Source organism: Cetorhinus maximus, chromosome 11 (assembly GCF_964194155.1).
Source record: "Cetorhinus maximus chromosome 11, sCetMax3.hap1.1, whole genome shotgun sequence".
NCBI classification, from domain to species: domain Eukaryota; kingdom Metazoa; phylum Chordata; class Chondrichthyes; order Lamniformes; family Cetorhinidae; genus Cetorhinus; species Cetorhinus maximus.
In genome coordinates this window covers 118,352,829-118,368,246 of record NC_135889.1, presented here as the reverse complement: position 1 = coordinate 118,368,246, position 15,418 = coordinate 118,352,829, and the positions used below count along the sequence as shown (strand labels likewise).

The window sequence follows — 15,418 nt, the reverse complement described above, 5'->3', positions numbered from 1 at the left end:
ACTATCAGGTTGGAAGCTGTGGGAGGAAGATCTCCAGAGGAGATGAGGTCAGTGACAGTCCTGGAAACAATGGCTTGATGTTCCGTGGTGGGGTCATGGTCCAGGGAGAGGTAGGCGGAAGTGTCTGCGAGTTGACGCTCAGCCTCCGCGAGGTAGAAGTCAGTGCGCCAGACAACAACAGCACCACCCTTGTCAGCGGGTTTGATGACAATGTTGGGGTTGGACCTGAGAGAACGGAGTGCAGTAAGTTCAGAGAGAGACAGATTAGAATGGGTGAGAGGAGCAGAGAAATTGAGACGGCTAATGTCACGCCGACAGTTCTCAATGAAAAGATCAAGAGAAGGTAAGGATCCAGAGGGAGGGGTCCAGGTGGAGGGAGAATATTGGAGGTGGGTAAAAGGATCCATTGAACAGGGAGAGAACTCCTGCCCAAAGAAGTGAGCACGGAGACAAAGACGGCGGAAGAAGAGTTCAGCATCGTGCCGAGCCCGAAATTCATTGAGATGAGGGCGTAAGGGTATGAAACTAAGTCCTTTGCTGAGCACTGAACGTTCAGCATCGGAGAGGGGAAGGTCAGGGGGTATAGTGAATACGCGGCTGGGGCTGGGATTGGAAGATGGGGTGGGGATGGAGGGACAAGCAGGGGTGGAGGGTCCCAGATGGGTGTTGGTGTCGATGAGTTGTTGGAGCTTGCGTTCCTTAGCACTTGAGAGAAAGAGAAAAAGTTTCTTGTTGAGGCGTCAGATGAGGCGAAGAATAAAATGAAACTGGGGGCACGCGCAGCTTTGAAAAAGGGTGCGGCGGTGCTGCTGGAGGGAGAGGTCGAGTGTGTTCATATGGCGGCGCATGGCACTGAGTGTGGATCTCAATTTCTGATGATAGACTGTCCACCAATATCCATTACAAGCCTACCGACTCCCACAGCTACCTCGACTACAGCTCCTCACACCCCGCTTCCTGTAAGGACTCCATCCCATTCTCTCAGTTCCTTCGCCTCCGTCGCATCTGTTCTGATGACGCTACCTTCAAAAACAGTTCCTCTGACATGTCCTCCTTCTTCTTTAACCGAGGTTTTCCACCCACGGTCGTTAACAGGGCCCTCAACCGTGTCCAGCCCATCTCCCGCGCATCCGCCCTCACGCCTTCTCCTCCCTCCCAGAAACATGATAGGGTCCCCTTTGTCCTCACTTATCACCCCACCAGCCTCCGCATTCAAAGGATCATCCTCCGCCATTTCCGCCAACTCCAGCATGATGCCACCACCAAACACATCTTCCCTTCACCCCCCCGGCGGCATTCCGTAGGGATCGTTCCCTCCGGGACAGCCTGGTCCACTCCTCCATCACCCCCTACTCCTCAACCCCCACCATTGGCACCTCCCCATGCCCACGCAGAAGATGCAACACCTGCTCCTTCACTTCCTCTCTCCTCACCATCCAAGGGCCCAAACACTCCTTTCGAGTGAAGCAGCATTTCACTTGCATTTCCCCTAACTTAGTCTACTGCATTCGTTGCTCCCAATGAGGTCTCCTCTACATTGGAGAGACCAAACGCAAACTGGGCGACCGCTTTGCAGAACACCTGCGGTCTGTCCGCAAGAAAGACCCAAACCTCCCTGTCGCTTGCCATTTTAACACTCCACCCTGCTCTCTTGCCCACATGTCTGTCCTTGGCTTGCTGCATTGTTCCAGTGAAGCCCAACGCAAACTGGAGGAACAGCACCTCATCTTCCGACTAGGCACTTTACAGCCTTCCGGGCTGAATATTGAATTCAACAACTTTAGATCTTAAACTCCCCCTCCCCCCATTCCCACCCCGTTTCTTCCCCCTCCCTTTTGTTTTTTTCAATAATTTATATAGATTTTTCTTTTCCCACCTATTTCCATTATTTTTAAATCTACAACTAATACCTTGTCAGTCTTTCCACCCCACCCCCACTAGAGCTGTACCTTGAGTGTCCTGCCATCCATTCTTAATTAGCACTTTTCTTAGATAATATCACCAGCTTCAACACCTCTTTGATCCTTTTGTCTGTGACATCTTTTGATTATCTGCTCCTATCACTGCTTGCTTGTCCCTACAACCACCCCACCCTCAACTTCTCTCCCCCCGCCCCCCACCTTAAACCAGCTTATATTTCACCCCTCTCCTAACTACACTCAGTTCTGTTGAAGGGTCATGTGGACTCGAAACGTCAACTCTTTTCTTCTCCACCGATGCTGCCAGACCTGCTGAGTTTTTCCAGGTAATTCTGTTTTTGACCTGGGTTTGAATCCTGTCACAGCAGATGGTGAAATTTGAATTCAATTTTTAAAAATCTGGAATTAAAGTCTGATGATGGCCATGAAACCATTGTTGAAAAAACCCATGTGGTTCACTAATGTCCTTTAGGGAAGGGAATCTGTGGTCCTTACCTTGTCTGGTCTACACTTGGCTCCAGACCCACAGCAATAGCTCTTAAATGTCCTCTGAACAAGGGCAATTAGGGATGGATTTAAAGAAACTCTGTCCGGACCCCTCATGATTTTGAACACCTCTATCAAATCTCCTCTCAACCTCTTCTCCTCCAAGGACAACAGTCCCAACTTCTCCAATCTCTCCACCTGCGCCTGTTGGGTGACAGTGTTGCATAGACTGATTACGACCCCGTTGACCGTTCATCCTGCCTGGTCCACACTGGTCGGCGCCTGAAGCATAGTCAATGGCGCAAGGTAGTGAGTGGGTGAAGGGGTTTGGGTTTGAAAGGAGCCTTGCAAGGATCTTTGGAAGAGGAGCAGGCCGAGAAAAAGAGGTAAAGAGCAAAAAGTAGGTCGGGCATAAGCAAATGGGGGGAGGGACGGGCTGTGTGTGTGTGTGTGTGTGTGTGTGTGATTTTTAAAGAGCTGGGAGGAGCCAGGCAGGCAATAGCCGAACTGCCCAGTCCTCCTGAAATATAATTCTGAAGTCGTAAGGCTGAGGATAGCAAACTTTGACTTGACGGATCTGCTGCGTTGAAGTGATTGAAGCGGAGCAACATTATTTTTTTTTAAAAGTACCAACAGGGCGATGTCTCCGTTCCGTAACTTGCTGAAGTTCAGCAGAGGGAAGGAATGCATCTCCCGTGTGCTCCAGGCGATTGGTTTCTCGCAGCCGCACAGGCAGCCATCGCCCAGCCACGCGGTGCAGCTGAAGGGGATCAACGACGCCGGGGATGTGGACAACTTCGCGGGGGAGCCGGCGCCGTCTGGAACGAAAGCCCAGGGGGTGAAAAACTTGTCTGAAATGCCCGGACCCAGTGCATGGAGCAACCTGGTGGAGTTTTTCTGGAGGGACGGATTCAGCAGAATACACGACATTCAGGTAAGTGAGTAAAGTGGGGATCAAAAGAACAACTTAGTAACCAAAGCCTTCTAAAGAAGTACGAGATATATTTGTAGACGAACATATATTTGTAGCGGTTATGTATATAATATATATATCGAAATATGTATGTATGTGCACATATAGAAATAATATATATCGAAATATGTGTGTATGTGCATATATAGAAATAATATATATCGAAATATGTATGTTTGTGCATATATAGAAATAATATATATCGAAATATGTGTGTATGTGCATATATAGAAATAATATATATCGAAATATGTATGTTTGTGCATATATAGAAATAATATATATCGAAATATGTGTGTATGTGCATATATAGAAATAATATATATCGAAATATGAATGTTTGTGCATATATAGAAATAATATATATTGAAATATGTATGTTTGTGCATATGTAGAAATAATATATATAGAAATATGTATGTATGTGCATATATAGAAATAATATATATAGAAATATGTATGTGTGTGTATGTAGAAATATGTATGTGTGTGTATGTAGAAATATGTATGTGTGTGTATTTAGAAATATGTGTGTGCATGTGTATGTAGAATTAAGTGTGTGCTCATGTTTGTGTATGGTCTTGGGTGTGTGTGTGTGTGTATATATATTAGAAAGTTAGGCATTCCTTTTGAGAATCCTTTTGAGGTCCTTGCCAACAAAGAAACTTCAGCCGAGGCACCAGTCTGAATGTTTTGAGCGTTAGTGGTGCTTTGTTAGGTTTTGATCCCTTGCATTTAAGTTTCTTACTTGAGGAAAAAGCGCCCTGTGAGATTTGCTGCACTTGGGTGGTTGTTGGCTGAAACCCAATCCCGCGCGTTTTTTTTCTCTCCATGACCCTGCCAGTGCTAGCTCAGTCGAGAGGGCACAGGGTCGTGGGTTCAAGCCCGTCATCAGGTAGTCTGTGTTTTTACAGCTTCAGCTGTGGTTTAGTGGGTGGGACTCTGACCTCTGAGTCACAAGGTTCTGGATCCCACACAAAAAAACTCAAGGCTGATACTCTAATATATTATTGGAAGTGCTGTCTTTTGGATGAGATGTTAAACCAGGATTCCCATCTGCCTGTTTGGATGGGTGTAAAAGAGGTACCACTTTCAAAGAATAGCAGGAGAGTTATCCCCAGTGTCATGGCCAATATTGACACCAGTTAACGTCACAAAAACAGATGATCTGCTCATTACTATATTGTTGGTTGTGGGATCTTGCTGTGCACAAACAAATTGGCTGCTGTATTTCCTACATTGCAACAGTGACTACACTTCAAAAATACTTCATTAACTTAAAGTGCTTAGGGGCGTTGGTGGTTGTGAAAAGTCATTCTTTTGTTTACATGGAGTTAGTTATGCATTGTGACGTTCCTTCCCCTCCTTGTCATTTGCCCTCCTTGCACAGGCCAGGAGAAGTTGATCAGCTTCAAAACAATTTTTTAATTGCTCCCAATGCGGTCTCCTCTACACTGGAGAGACCAAACGCAGACTGGGTGACCGCTTTGCGGAACATCTTCGGTCTGTCCGCAAGCATGACCCGGACTTCCCTGTCGCTTGCCATTTCAACACTCCACCCTGCTCTCATGCCCACATGTCCGTCCTTGGCCTGCTGCAATGTTCCAGTGAAGCTCAACGCAAACTGGAGGAACAGCACCTCATCTTCCAACTAGGTACTTTACAGCCTTCGGGACTTAATATTGAGTTCAACAACTTCAGATCATGAATTCTCTCCTCCATCCCCACCCCCTTTCCGATCCCCCTTTTTCCAATAATTTATAATTTTCAAACAATATATTTTTCTTTTCCCACCTATTTTAAAATTTATTTCGATCTATTGTTTTATCTCCACCTTTTAGCCTATTTTGATCCCTTCCCCCCACCCCACCCCCACAAGGGCCATCTGCCACTTGCTTGTCCTGCTTGTTACCCTTAATGTCACCATTAGCACATTCCTTAGCTAATATCACCACCATCAACACCCCTTTGTCCTTTTGTCTATGACATCCTTGGCAATCTCTTCTTTGCCTCCACCTATCACTGGCCCTCTATCCAGGTCTACCTGTCCCACCCCCCTCAACCAGCTTATATTCCACCTCATTTCTCTATTTCTTTGGTTCTGATGAAGAGTCATACGGACTTGAAATGTCAACTGTGCTCCTCTCTGCGGATGCTGTCAGACCTGCTGAGTTTTTCCAGCTATTTTTGTTTTTGTTTCAGATTTCCAGCATCCGCAGTATTTTGCTTTTATCAAAACAATTCTCTCTTGTCTCAGTAGTGACATTCATTTTATGAGATGTTGCCTCAGGGCATCCTCATTCACATGCTCTTTCTCTCTCGGGTACAAATGAATTAAGTATCAATTGACGGGAGCTCACTTGCATGGTTTCTATATCCTCCCAACCTTAGTTTGAAATGAAACTCTCTTTGTTTTCATTTTCGTTACCTTCAAAGCCACATAGGCTCTTGAAACAAAAGCTCCAACCTACAAAGACACCAGAGTTCAGAGTATTGAAGCTTTGTTGTCATAGCATCCACCCTACTTAAACTTAAGAAAACCCAAAACTCAGCTAGCCACATCCTGACTCATATGAACACGTGAATTAGGAGCAGAGGTGAGCCATTCGGCCCCTCAAGCCTGTTCCACCATTCAATATGATCATGGCTGATCTGATTGTGACCTCAACGCCACATTCTGCCTACCACTCCCCCCCCCCCACCCTCCCCCTCCCCCCCCTCCCCCGATAACCTTTGACTCCTTTGTTAGTCAAGAATCTAATTACCTCTGCCTTAAAAATATTCATTGACCCTACCTCCACTGCTCTCTGGAGAAGAGAGTTCCAAAAATTCACAACCCTCTAAGAGAAAAAAACTCTTCTCATTTCCGTCTTAAATGGGAGACCCCAGGAAAAATGTGAAGTTATCCACTTTGGTAGGAGGAACAGATGTGTAGAGTATTTCCTATATGGTAAGAGATTGGAAAGTGTATGTGGGTGTCCTCGTCACTGAAAGCTAACATGCAGGTGCAGCAAACAATTAGGTTAGACAAAGGAGAGCCAATGGATGTTATCTACTTGGACTTCCAGAAGGCCTTTGACAAGGTGCCGCACAGGAGGCTGCTCAGTAAGGTAAGAGCCCATGGTGTTAGAGGCAAGGTACTAGCATGGATAGAAGATTGGCTGTCTGGCAGGAGGCAGAGAGTGGGGATAAGGGGGTCCTTCTCAGGATGGCGGCCGGTGACTAGTGGAGTTCCGCAGGGGTCAGTGTTGGGACCACAACTTTTCACTTTATACATTAATGATCTAGATGAAGGAACTGAGGGCATCCTGGCTAAGTTTGCAGATGATACAAAGATAGGTGGAGGGACAGGTAGTATTGAGGAGGCGGGGAGGCTGCAGAAGGATTTGGACAGGTTAGGAGAATGCGCAAAGAAGTGGCAGATGGAATACAACATGGGGAAGTGTGAGGTCATGCACTGGTAGGAAGAATCGAGTCATAGATTATTTTCTAAATGGGGAGAGAATTCAGAAATCTGGAGTGCAAAGGGACTTGGGAGTCCTAGTCCAGGATTCTCTTAAGGTTAACTTGCAGGTTGAGTCGGTAGTTAGGAAGGCAAATGCAATGTTGGCATTTATTTCGAGAGGACTAGAATATAAAAGCAGGGATGTGCTGCTGAGGCTTTATAAGGCTCTGGTCAGACCAGATTTAGAATATTGTGAACAATTTTGGGCCCCGTATCTCAGGAAGGATGTGCTGGCCCTGGAGAGGGTTCAGAGGAGGTTCACGAGAATGATCCCAGGAATGAAAGGCTTAACATATGAGGAACGTTTGAGGACTCTGGGTCTATACTCGATGGAGTTTAGAAGGATGAGGGGGGATCTGATTGAAACTTACAGAATACTGAAAGGCCTGGATAGTGTGGACATGGGGAAGATGTTTCCATTAGTAGGAGAGACTAGGACCCCAGGACACTGCCTCAGAGTAAAGGGAAGACCTTTTAGAACAGAGATGAGGAGAAACTTCTTTAGCCAGAGAGTGGTGAATCTATGGAATTCATTGCCACAGAAGGCTGTGGAGGCCAGGTCATTGAGTGTATTTAAGACCCAGATAGATAGGTTCTTGATTGGTAAGGGGATCAAAGGTTATGGGGAGAAGGCGGGAGAATGGGGTTGAGAAACTTATCAGCCATGATTGAATAGCGGAGCAGACTCGATGGGCCGAATGGCCTAACTTCTGCTCCTATGTCTTATGGTCTTATGGTATTCTCTGGAGTTGCGAAGAATGAGATGTGATCTCTTTGAAACCTACAAAAAGTTTAAAGGGATGGACAGTGTAGATACAGTAAGATATTTTCCCAGGCTGCAGAGTCCAGAAACAGGGGACAGAATTTCAAAATAAGGAGGAAGCCACTTAGGACCGAGATGAGAATTTTTTTTTTACTCAGAAGGTTGTGAATCTTTGGAGTTCTCTACCCCAGAGGGCTGTGGAAGCTCAGTTATTGAGTATGTTTAAAGCAGAGATTGACAGATTTCTAAATGCCAATGATGTAAAGAGATATGGGGATAGTGTGGGGAAAAAGGCATTGAAGTGGATGATCAGCCATGATTATATTGAATGGCAGAGCAGGTTCAATGGGCTGAATGGCCTACTCCTGCTCCAATATTCCTATTTTTAAACTGTGTGCCCTAGTTCTAGTCTCTCCCACAAGGGGAAACACCCTTTCAGCATCCACCCTGTCAAGTTCCCTCAGGATCTTATATGTTTCAATAAGATCACCTTTCATTCTTCTAAATGCCAATGGAAACAGGCCCAGCCGGTCCAACCTTTCTTCAAAAGATAACCCCGCCCGCATCCCATGTATCAATTGAGTAACTTTCTTACCAAGTGTCGTTCACCCCTCGCTCCCTGAAATATCTTGGCTCCTGATTTGACAATGCCTCAGGTTTTTTTAAATTCTCCTCCTTTTCAAGTCGCTGGGTCAAAATCCTGGAACTCTCTTCCAAACAGCACTGTGGGTGTAACTACACACATGGACTGCAGCAGTTCAAGAAGGCGGCTCACCACCACCTTCTCAAGGGCAATTAGGGATGAGCAATAAATGCTGGCCCAGCCAGCGATGCCCACATTCCGTGAAAGAATTAAAAAAAACCTTCGATTTCTCGCATCCTCTCTGAAATCTCTAATCCTAGAAACCGCCTGAGATCTTTGCATTCCACTGATTCTGGCCATTGCACATCTCTGATTTGCTTTGGTGACCATGCCTTCAGCTGCCTGAGTTCTAAGCTCTGGAATTCCCTCTGTAAACCTCCACCTCCTTTTGAGATGCTCCTTAAAACCCACCTCTTTGACCAAGTGTTTGATTGCCACTGACTGATGTCAGTTTTTGGTTTTTTTTATTCATTCATGGGATGTGGCTAGGCCAACATTTATTGCCCGTCCCTAATTGTCCTTGCTTAGAGGGCATTTAAGAATCAACCACATTGGGCTTGGAGTCACATCTTGCACAGACCAGGTAAGGACAGCAGATTTCCTTCCTTAAAGGACATTTGCGAACCAGATAGGTTTTTACAACAATCGACAATGGTTTTATGGTCAGCATCAGACTTTTAATTCCTGATTTTTATTGCTATGTGGGAATTTGAACCCAGGTCCCCAGAGTATTACCCTGGGTCTCTGGAACACTAGTCAGTGACAATATCACTATGCCACCACCTCCCCTTCTGTTGAATAATGCAACTACGAAACACCTAGGGATGTTTTACCAGGTTGAAGGTGCTATATAAATGCAAGTTGTTGTTTGGCAGGGAATGAAAATGAAAAGTTAGTTAAACTGCTTTTATGTTGGCTGTTAGATGGGAGCATACATTGCGAATTCCTGTGGGTTTTTTTTAAGAGTCTTCCTTGATGTCAGTCTTGAGGATATCCAGCAATTCTACATTGAAACTGACCTGAGGTGCAAATTACCTGGAAACCAGGCGCGGGCAAAATTTACCTGGTCAGCATAAAAGGTAGAATACTACAACAATTTGCATTTATATCATGCAGACAACTTAGTAAAAAGATGCTAAGGTGCCTAACAGGAGATAAGATTTGACACAAAGCCACATAAAGAGATGTTAGGACAGGTGACCAAAATGGTGCTCAAAGAGGCACCTCTTAAAGAAGTGCAGAGGTTTAGGGAGGGAATTCCAGAGCTTAGGTCCCAGGTGACTAAAGGCATGGCTGGCAATGGTGGGACAATGAAAATTGAATGCGTGTTAGAGGCCAGTATGGGAGGAGAGTGAAGGACAAGGCCATGGTGAGGTTTGAAAACAAGAATGAGAATTTTAAAATTGAGGCTTTACTGACGGAGAACCAGTCAACAAGTATGGGAGTGATGGATGAAAGGAACTTGGAGCAAGTTAAGATATGGGGAGCAGAGTTTTCGATCAGCTCAAGTTTACAGGCTTAGGGCTGTTGAAGTTTCTTACTAACCTTTCAATGAATATATATGTTTTTTAACTGTAGCTCCAGCACACGCAGCAATATGGCAAGATCTTTAAATCGCGCTTTGGAACTCAATTCGTAGTCTCCATTGCTGATCGGGACCTGGTGGCACAGGTATTGAGGGCAGAGGGCAGGGCCCCTCAAAGGGCCAACATGGAGTCATGGCAGGAGTACAGACAATTGCGAGGAAGGGCGACGGGATTGATATCTGCGTAAGTAGAATCTTGTAGGTGTCAATTGGTGGTTGTGTTCAGAGTACAAACAGACCTTCATGTTAAGTAATTAGGGGCAGATAGTTCAAACAACATTGAAATAATGCAATGTTTGTGACTGACATTTTTCTTGAACCTGCAGGTTTGTCTTCTTGCTCCCTCTGAGGCAGTAACTCCACTGGCAGTAGTCTGACAAGCATTCATTGAAGTGTGAGTTTAGTCTTAGTTTCGGCAGGCTATCCCAACATCACCAGAAGCCCTGGAAAAACTTTGCAGGTCTGGCAGCATCGGCGGAGGAGAGCACAGTTGACGTTTTGAGTCCTCATGACCCTTCAACAGAACTAAGTAAAAATAGGAAAGGGGTGAAATATAAGCTGGTTTGGGGGTGGGGGGGGGGGGCGCGGTTTGTTGGGACAAGCAGCCAGTGATAGGTGGAGATAACCAAAAGATGTCACAGACAAAAGAACAAAGAGGTGTTGAAGGTGGTGATATTATCTAAAGGAATGTGCTAATTGAGAGTAGAAAGCAGGACAGACAAGGTACAGATAGCTCTAGTGGGGGTGTGGGAATACTAAAAGGGCTAAAAAGTAGAGATAAGCAATGGGTGGAAATATATTTAAAAATAATGGAAATAGGTGGGAAAAGAAAAATCTATATAAATTATTGGAAAAAACAAAAAGGAGGGGGAAGAAACGGAAAGGGGGTGGGGATGGAGGAGAGAGTTCAAGATCTAAAATTGTTGAACCCCTTTCCTATTTTTACTTAGTTCTGTTGAAGGGTCATGAGGACTCGAAACATCAACTGTGCTCTCCTCCGCCGATGCTGCCAGACCTGTTGAGTTTTTCCAGGTATTTCTATTGATGTTTTTGTTTTGGATTTCCAGCATCCGCAGTTTTTTGCTTTTATCACCAGAAGCCCAATGTGTGGATACTTTCCAAAATGAGTCACTAGCCAGGACTTTGAGGGAATCCTCTCCTTCCACCCCTGCCCCTGGCCCCCCACCACCCACCCTTACCCACTAACACATCCCTCACCCCAGTGCAAACCTCAGACATTTCAGCCAATTTTTTTTTATTCAGTCACAGAATGTGGGCTTCGCTGTCTGGGCCAGCATTTATTGCCCATCCATAGTTGCCCTTGAGAAGGTGGTGGTGAGCTGCCTTCTTGAACTGCTGCAGTCCATGTGGTGTAGGTACACCCACAGTGCTGTTAGGAAGGGAGTTCCAGGATTTTGACCCAGTGACAGTGAAGGAACGGTGATATATTTCCAAGTCAAGATGGTGAGTGACTTGGAGGGGAATTTCCTGGTGGTGGTGTTTCCATCTATCTGCTGCCCTTGTCCTTCTAGGTGGTAGTGGTCGTGAGTTTGGAAGGTACTGTCTAAGGAGCCTTGGTGAATTCCTGCAGTGCATCTTGTAGATGGTACATTCTGCTGCTACTGTGTGTCGATGGTGGAAGGAGTGAATGTTTGTAGATGCGGTGCCAATCAAGTGGGTTGCGTTCTCCTGGACGGTGTCAAGCTTCTTGAATGTTGTGGGAGCTGCACTCATCCAGGCAAGTGGGGAATATTCCATCACACTCCTGACTTGTGCCTTGTAGATGGTGGACAGGCTTTGGGGTGTCAGAAGGCTAGTTATTCATCGTACGATTCCTAGCCTCTGACCTGCTCTTGTAGCCACAGTATTTACATGGCTAGTCCAGTTCAGTTTCTGGTCAATGATAACCCCCAGGATGTTGATAGTGGGGGATTCAGCGATGGTAATACTATTGAACATCAAGGGGCAATGTCTGGATTCTCTCTTGTTGGAGATGGTCATTGCCTGACACTTGTGTGGCGTGAATATTACTTGCCACTTGTCAGCCCAAGCCTGGATATTGTCCAGGTCTTGTTGCATTATGGCATGGACTGCTTCAGTATCTGAGGAGTCATGAATGGTGCGGAACATTGTGCAATCATCAGCGAAAATCCCCACTTCTGGCCTTATGATGAAAGGAAGGTCATTGATGAAGCAGCTGAAAATGGTTGGATTTAGGACACTACCCTGAGGAACTCCTGCAGTGATGTCCTGGAGCTGAGATGATTGACCTCCAACAACCACAACCATCTTCCTTTGTGCTAGGTATGACTCTAACCAGCAGAGCGTTTTCCCCTGATTCCCATTGACTCCCAGATTTGCTAGGGCTCCTTGATGCCACACTCGGTCAAATGCTGCCTTGATGTCAAGGGCAGTCACTCTCACCTCACCTCGGGAGTTCAGCTCTTTTGTCCATGTTTGAACCAAGCCTGTAACGAGCTGAGCGGCCCTGGCAGAACCCAAACTGGGCATCAGTGAGCAGGCTATTGCTAAGCAAGTGCCGCTTGATAGCACTGTTGATGACACCTTCCATTACTTTACTGATGATGGAGAGTAGACTGATGGGGCGGTAATTGGCCAGGTTGGATTTGTCCTGCTTTTTGTGTACAGGACATACCTGGGTAATTTTCCATATAGCCGGGTAGATGCCAGTGTCATAGCTGTACTGGAACAGCTTGGCTAGGGGCGCGGCAAGCTCTGGAGCACAAGTCTTCAGTACTATTGCCGGAATGCTGTCAGGGCCCAGAGCCTTTGCAGTATCCAGTGCCTTCAGCAGTTTCTTGATATCATGTGAAGTGAATCGAATTGGCTGAAGACTGGCATCTGTGATACTGGGGACCTTCGGAGGAGGCCAAGATGGATCATCCACTCGGCACTTCTGGCTGAAGATTGTTGCAAATGCTTCAGCCTTTTCTTTTGCACTGCTGTCCTGGGCTCCTCCATCATTGAGGCTGGGGATATTTGTGGAGCCACCTCCTCCAGTGAGTTGTTTAATTGTCCATCATCATTCTCAACTGGATGTGGCAGGACTGCAGAGCTTAGATCTGATCCGTTGGTTGTGGGATCGCTTAGCCCTGCCTATCACTTGCTGCTTATGCTGTTTGGCACGCAAGTAGTCCTGTTTTATAGCTTCACCGGGTTGACACCTCATTTTTAGGTATGCCTGGTGCTGCTCCTGGCATGTCCTCCTGCACTCTTCATTGAACCAGGGTTGATCCCCTGGCTTGATGGTAATGGTAGAGTGGGGGATATGCTGGGCCATGAGGTTACAGATTGTGTTCGAGTACAATTCTGCTGCTGCTGATGGCCCACAGCACCTCATGGATGCCCAGTCTTGAGTTGCTAGATCTGTTCGAAATCGATCCCATTTAGCACGGTAGTAATGCCACACAACACAATGGAGGGTATCCTCAATGTGAAGGCGGGACTTCATTTCCACAATGACTGTGCGGTCGTCACTCCTACTGATACTGTCATGGACAGATGCATCTGAGGCAGGCAGGTAGGTGAGAATGAGGTCAAGTATGTTTTTCCCCCTTGTTGGTTCCCTCACCACCTGCATCAGACCCAGTCTAGCAGCTATGTCATTTAGGACTCGGCCAGCTCGGTCAGTAGTGGTGCTACCGAGCCACTCTTGGTGATGGAGATTGAAGTCCTCCACCCAGAACATTCTGCGCCCTTGCCACCCTCAGTGCTTCCTCCAAGTGATGTTCAACATGGAGGAACACTAATTCATCAACTGAGGAAGAGTGGTATGTGGTAACCAGCAGGACGTTTCCTTGCCCATGTTTGACCTGATGCCATGAGAATTCATGAGGACTCCCAGGGCAACTCCCTCCTGCCTGTATACTACTGTGCCGCCACCTCTGCTGGGTCTGTCCTGCCGGTGGGACAGGACATATCCAGGGATGGTGATGGTGAAATCTGGGACATTGTCTGTAAGGTATGATTCCGTGAGGATGACTATGTCAGGCTGTTGCTTGACTAGTCTGTGAGACAACTCTCCCAATTTTGGCACTAGCCCCCCAGATGTTAGTCAGGCAATTTGTTAACTATTAGCAATTGCAGTGTCTCATTATAGGAACAGGAGGAGGAGGCCATTTAGTCCCATTATTTGAGATCATGGATGATCTGTGACCTAACTCTATATACTTGCCTTTACCCCATATCCCTTAATACCCTTTGGTGAGCAAAAACCTATCAATCTCAGCTTTTAAATTAATTGATTCAGCATCATCTGCTGTTTGCAGAAGAGAGCTTCAAACTTCTGCCACTCTTAACATTTTGAATTGTTTTCTAACTTTGCTCCTGAAACTCTGGTACAAAATGTTATGCTATGAGTCCTCATTTATATAGTACCAATACTGTGCTGCTCTCTCATTCCACTGGGGTGTCAGCCTAGACTTCTGTGCTCTAATCTCTGGAATGGGTCTCAAACCCACAACCTTCTGACTCAAAGGCAAAGAGTGCTACCTGGTGAGTCACTGCTAACATCATCTCAGAGGAGAGTCAGCTGTTTCAATGTGGATCAGGAACGGAACCTCAGAACTGTTGTAACTGTCCATGCCGTGTCTCGTGTGCTCCCCTTGTGGTAGGACTGAGCATGTGATCCCAAGCAGAAACCAGAATCATTTCAGCAGAGTTAACCTTTCAGGCCGAGATTACCTTTCATCAGAACTGAAGAAAAATGGGAATGTAAGAGATTTTAAACCAGTGGAAGTAGGTAGGGGGCAGGACGAACAAAAGGGAAGGTTTGTGATAGGGTAGAGGGCAGGAGAGATTAAATAACAAAACATTTGACAATGCAGCAGCTGAAGAAAATGGCAGTGAGTAAAGAGACAACAGTTGTGTCCAGATGAGGTGTGAATGGCTACATAGCAACCATCTGAATGCAACATGAAGGGATAAAGAAAGAAACAAGTCAAGAGCAACCCAGCAACACAAAAAAAAATAAGAAAAAAGCACGTAGAACAAAATAGAGGCAGAGATTATGATCTAAAGTAGTTGAACTTGATGTTGAGTCCAGAAGGTTGTCGAGTGCCAAGCCAATAGATAAGATGCTGGTCCTCGAGCTTGCATTGTCCTGCGATTGTGAAAGCTGCTGTATAAATTCAAGTCTTTTCCTTTCCTCATTTGACGTCAAGTCACTAGGGACTGATTAAAGGTGGGACCCATAGCTATTTCATGCTCACCTCCTGTAGTACATAGCATTGAGGCCAATCTTGCCAACCTTATTGTCCCAGGTGAGGGACAGGCTTTACTCTTGGACTCTCCTGACCTCTCTGGCTCAGGATCACTCCAGGCAGTGCATTTGCCCACTAAGGCATCAAATGACTTGCCATCATCAGCTGAAGGTAACTTGATGTCATAATATGGGCAAGTGACTTTCTGCTCAGCATTGCTTATGACTCTTTTTATGACTATATCTAAATATTTTCTGATTCATGGTCTAGAAACCCTTCCCCCTTTTGTGCTGTTTTCCAACAATGGGGCGATGAGTTTAAA

At 46.0% G+C, this 15,418-nt stretch overlaps 1 protein-coding gene across 1 annotated transcript in view; it reads left to right on the top strand.

The window, feature by feature from the left end:
• The first annotated feature begins 3,045 nt into the window (after positions 1–3,045).
• Positions 3,046–15,418, top strand: part of cyp27c1 (cytochrome P450, family 27, subfamily C, polypeptide 1) — a 42,563-nt gene continuing 30,190 nt past the window's right edge. The window contains exons 1-2 of the mRNA XM_078551397.1: positions 3,046–3,339; positions 9,868–10,058. Of these exons, the coding sequence (XP_078407523.1) occupies positions 3,046–3,339; positions 9,868–10,058 (485 nt within the window). The remainder of the gene's footprint in view (positions 3,340–9,867; positions 10,059–15,418) is intronic.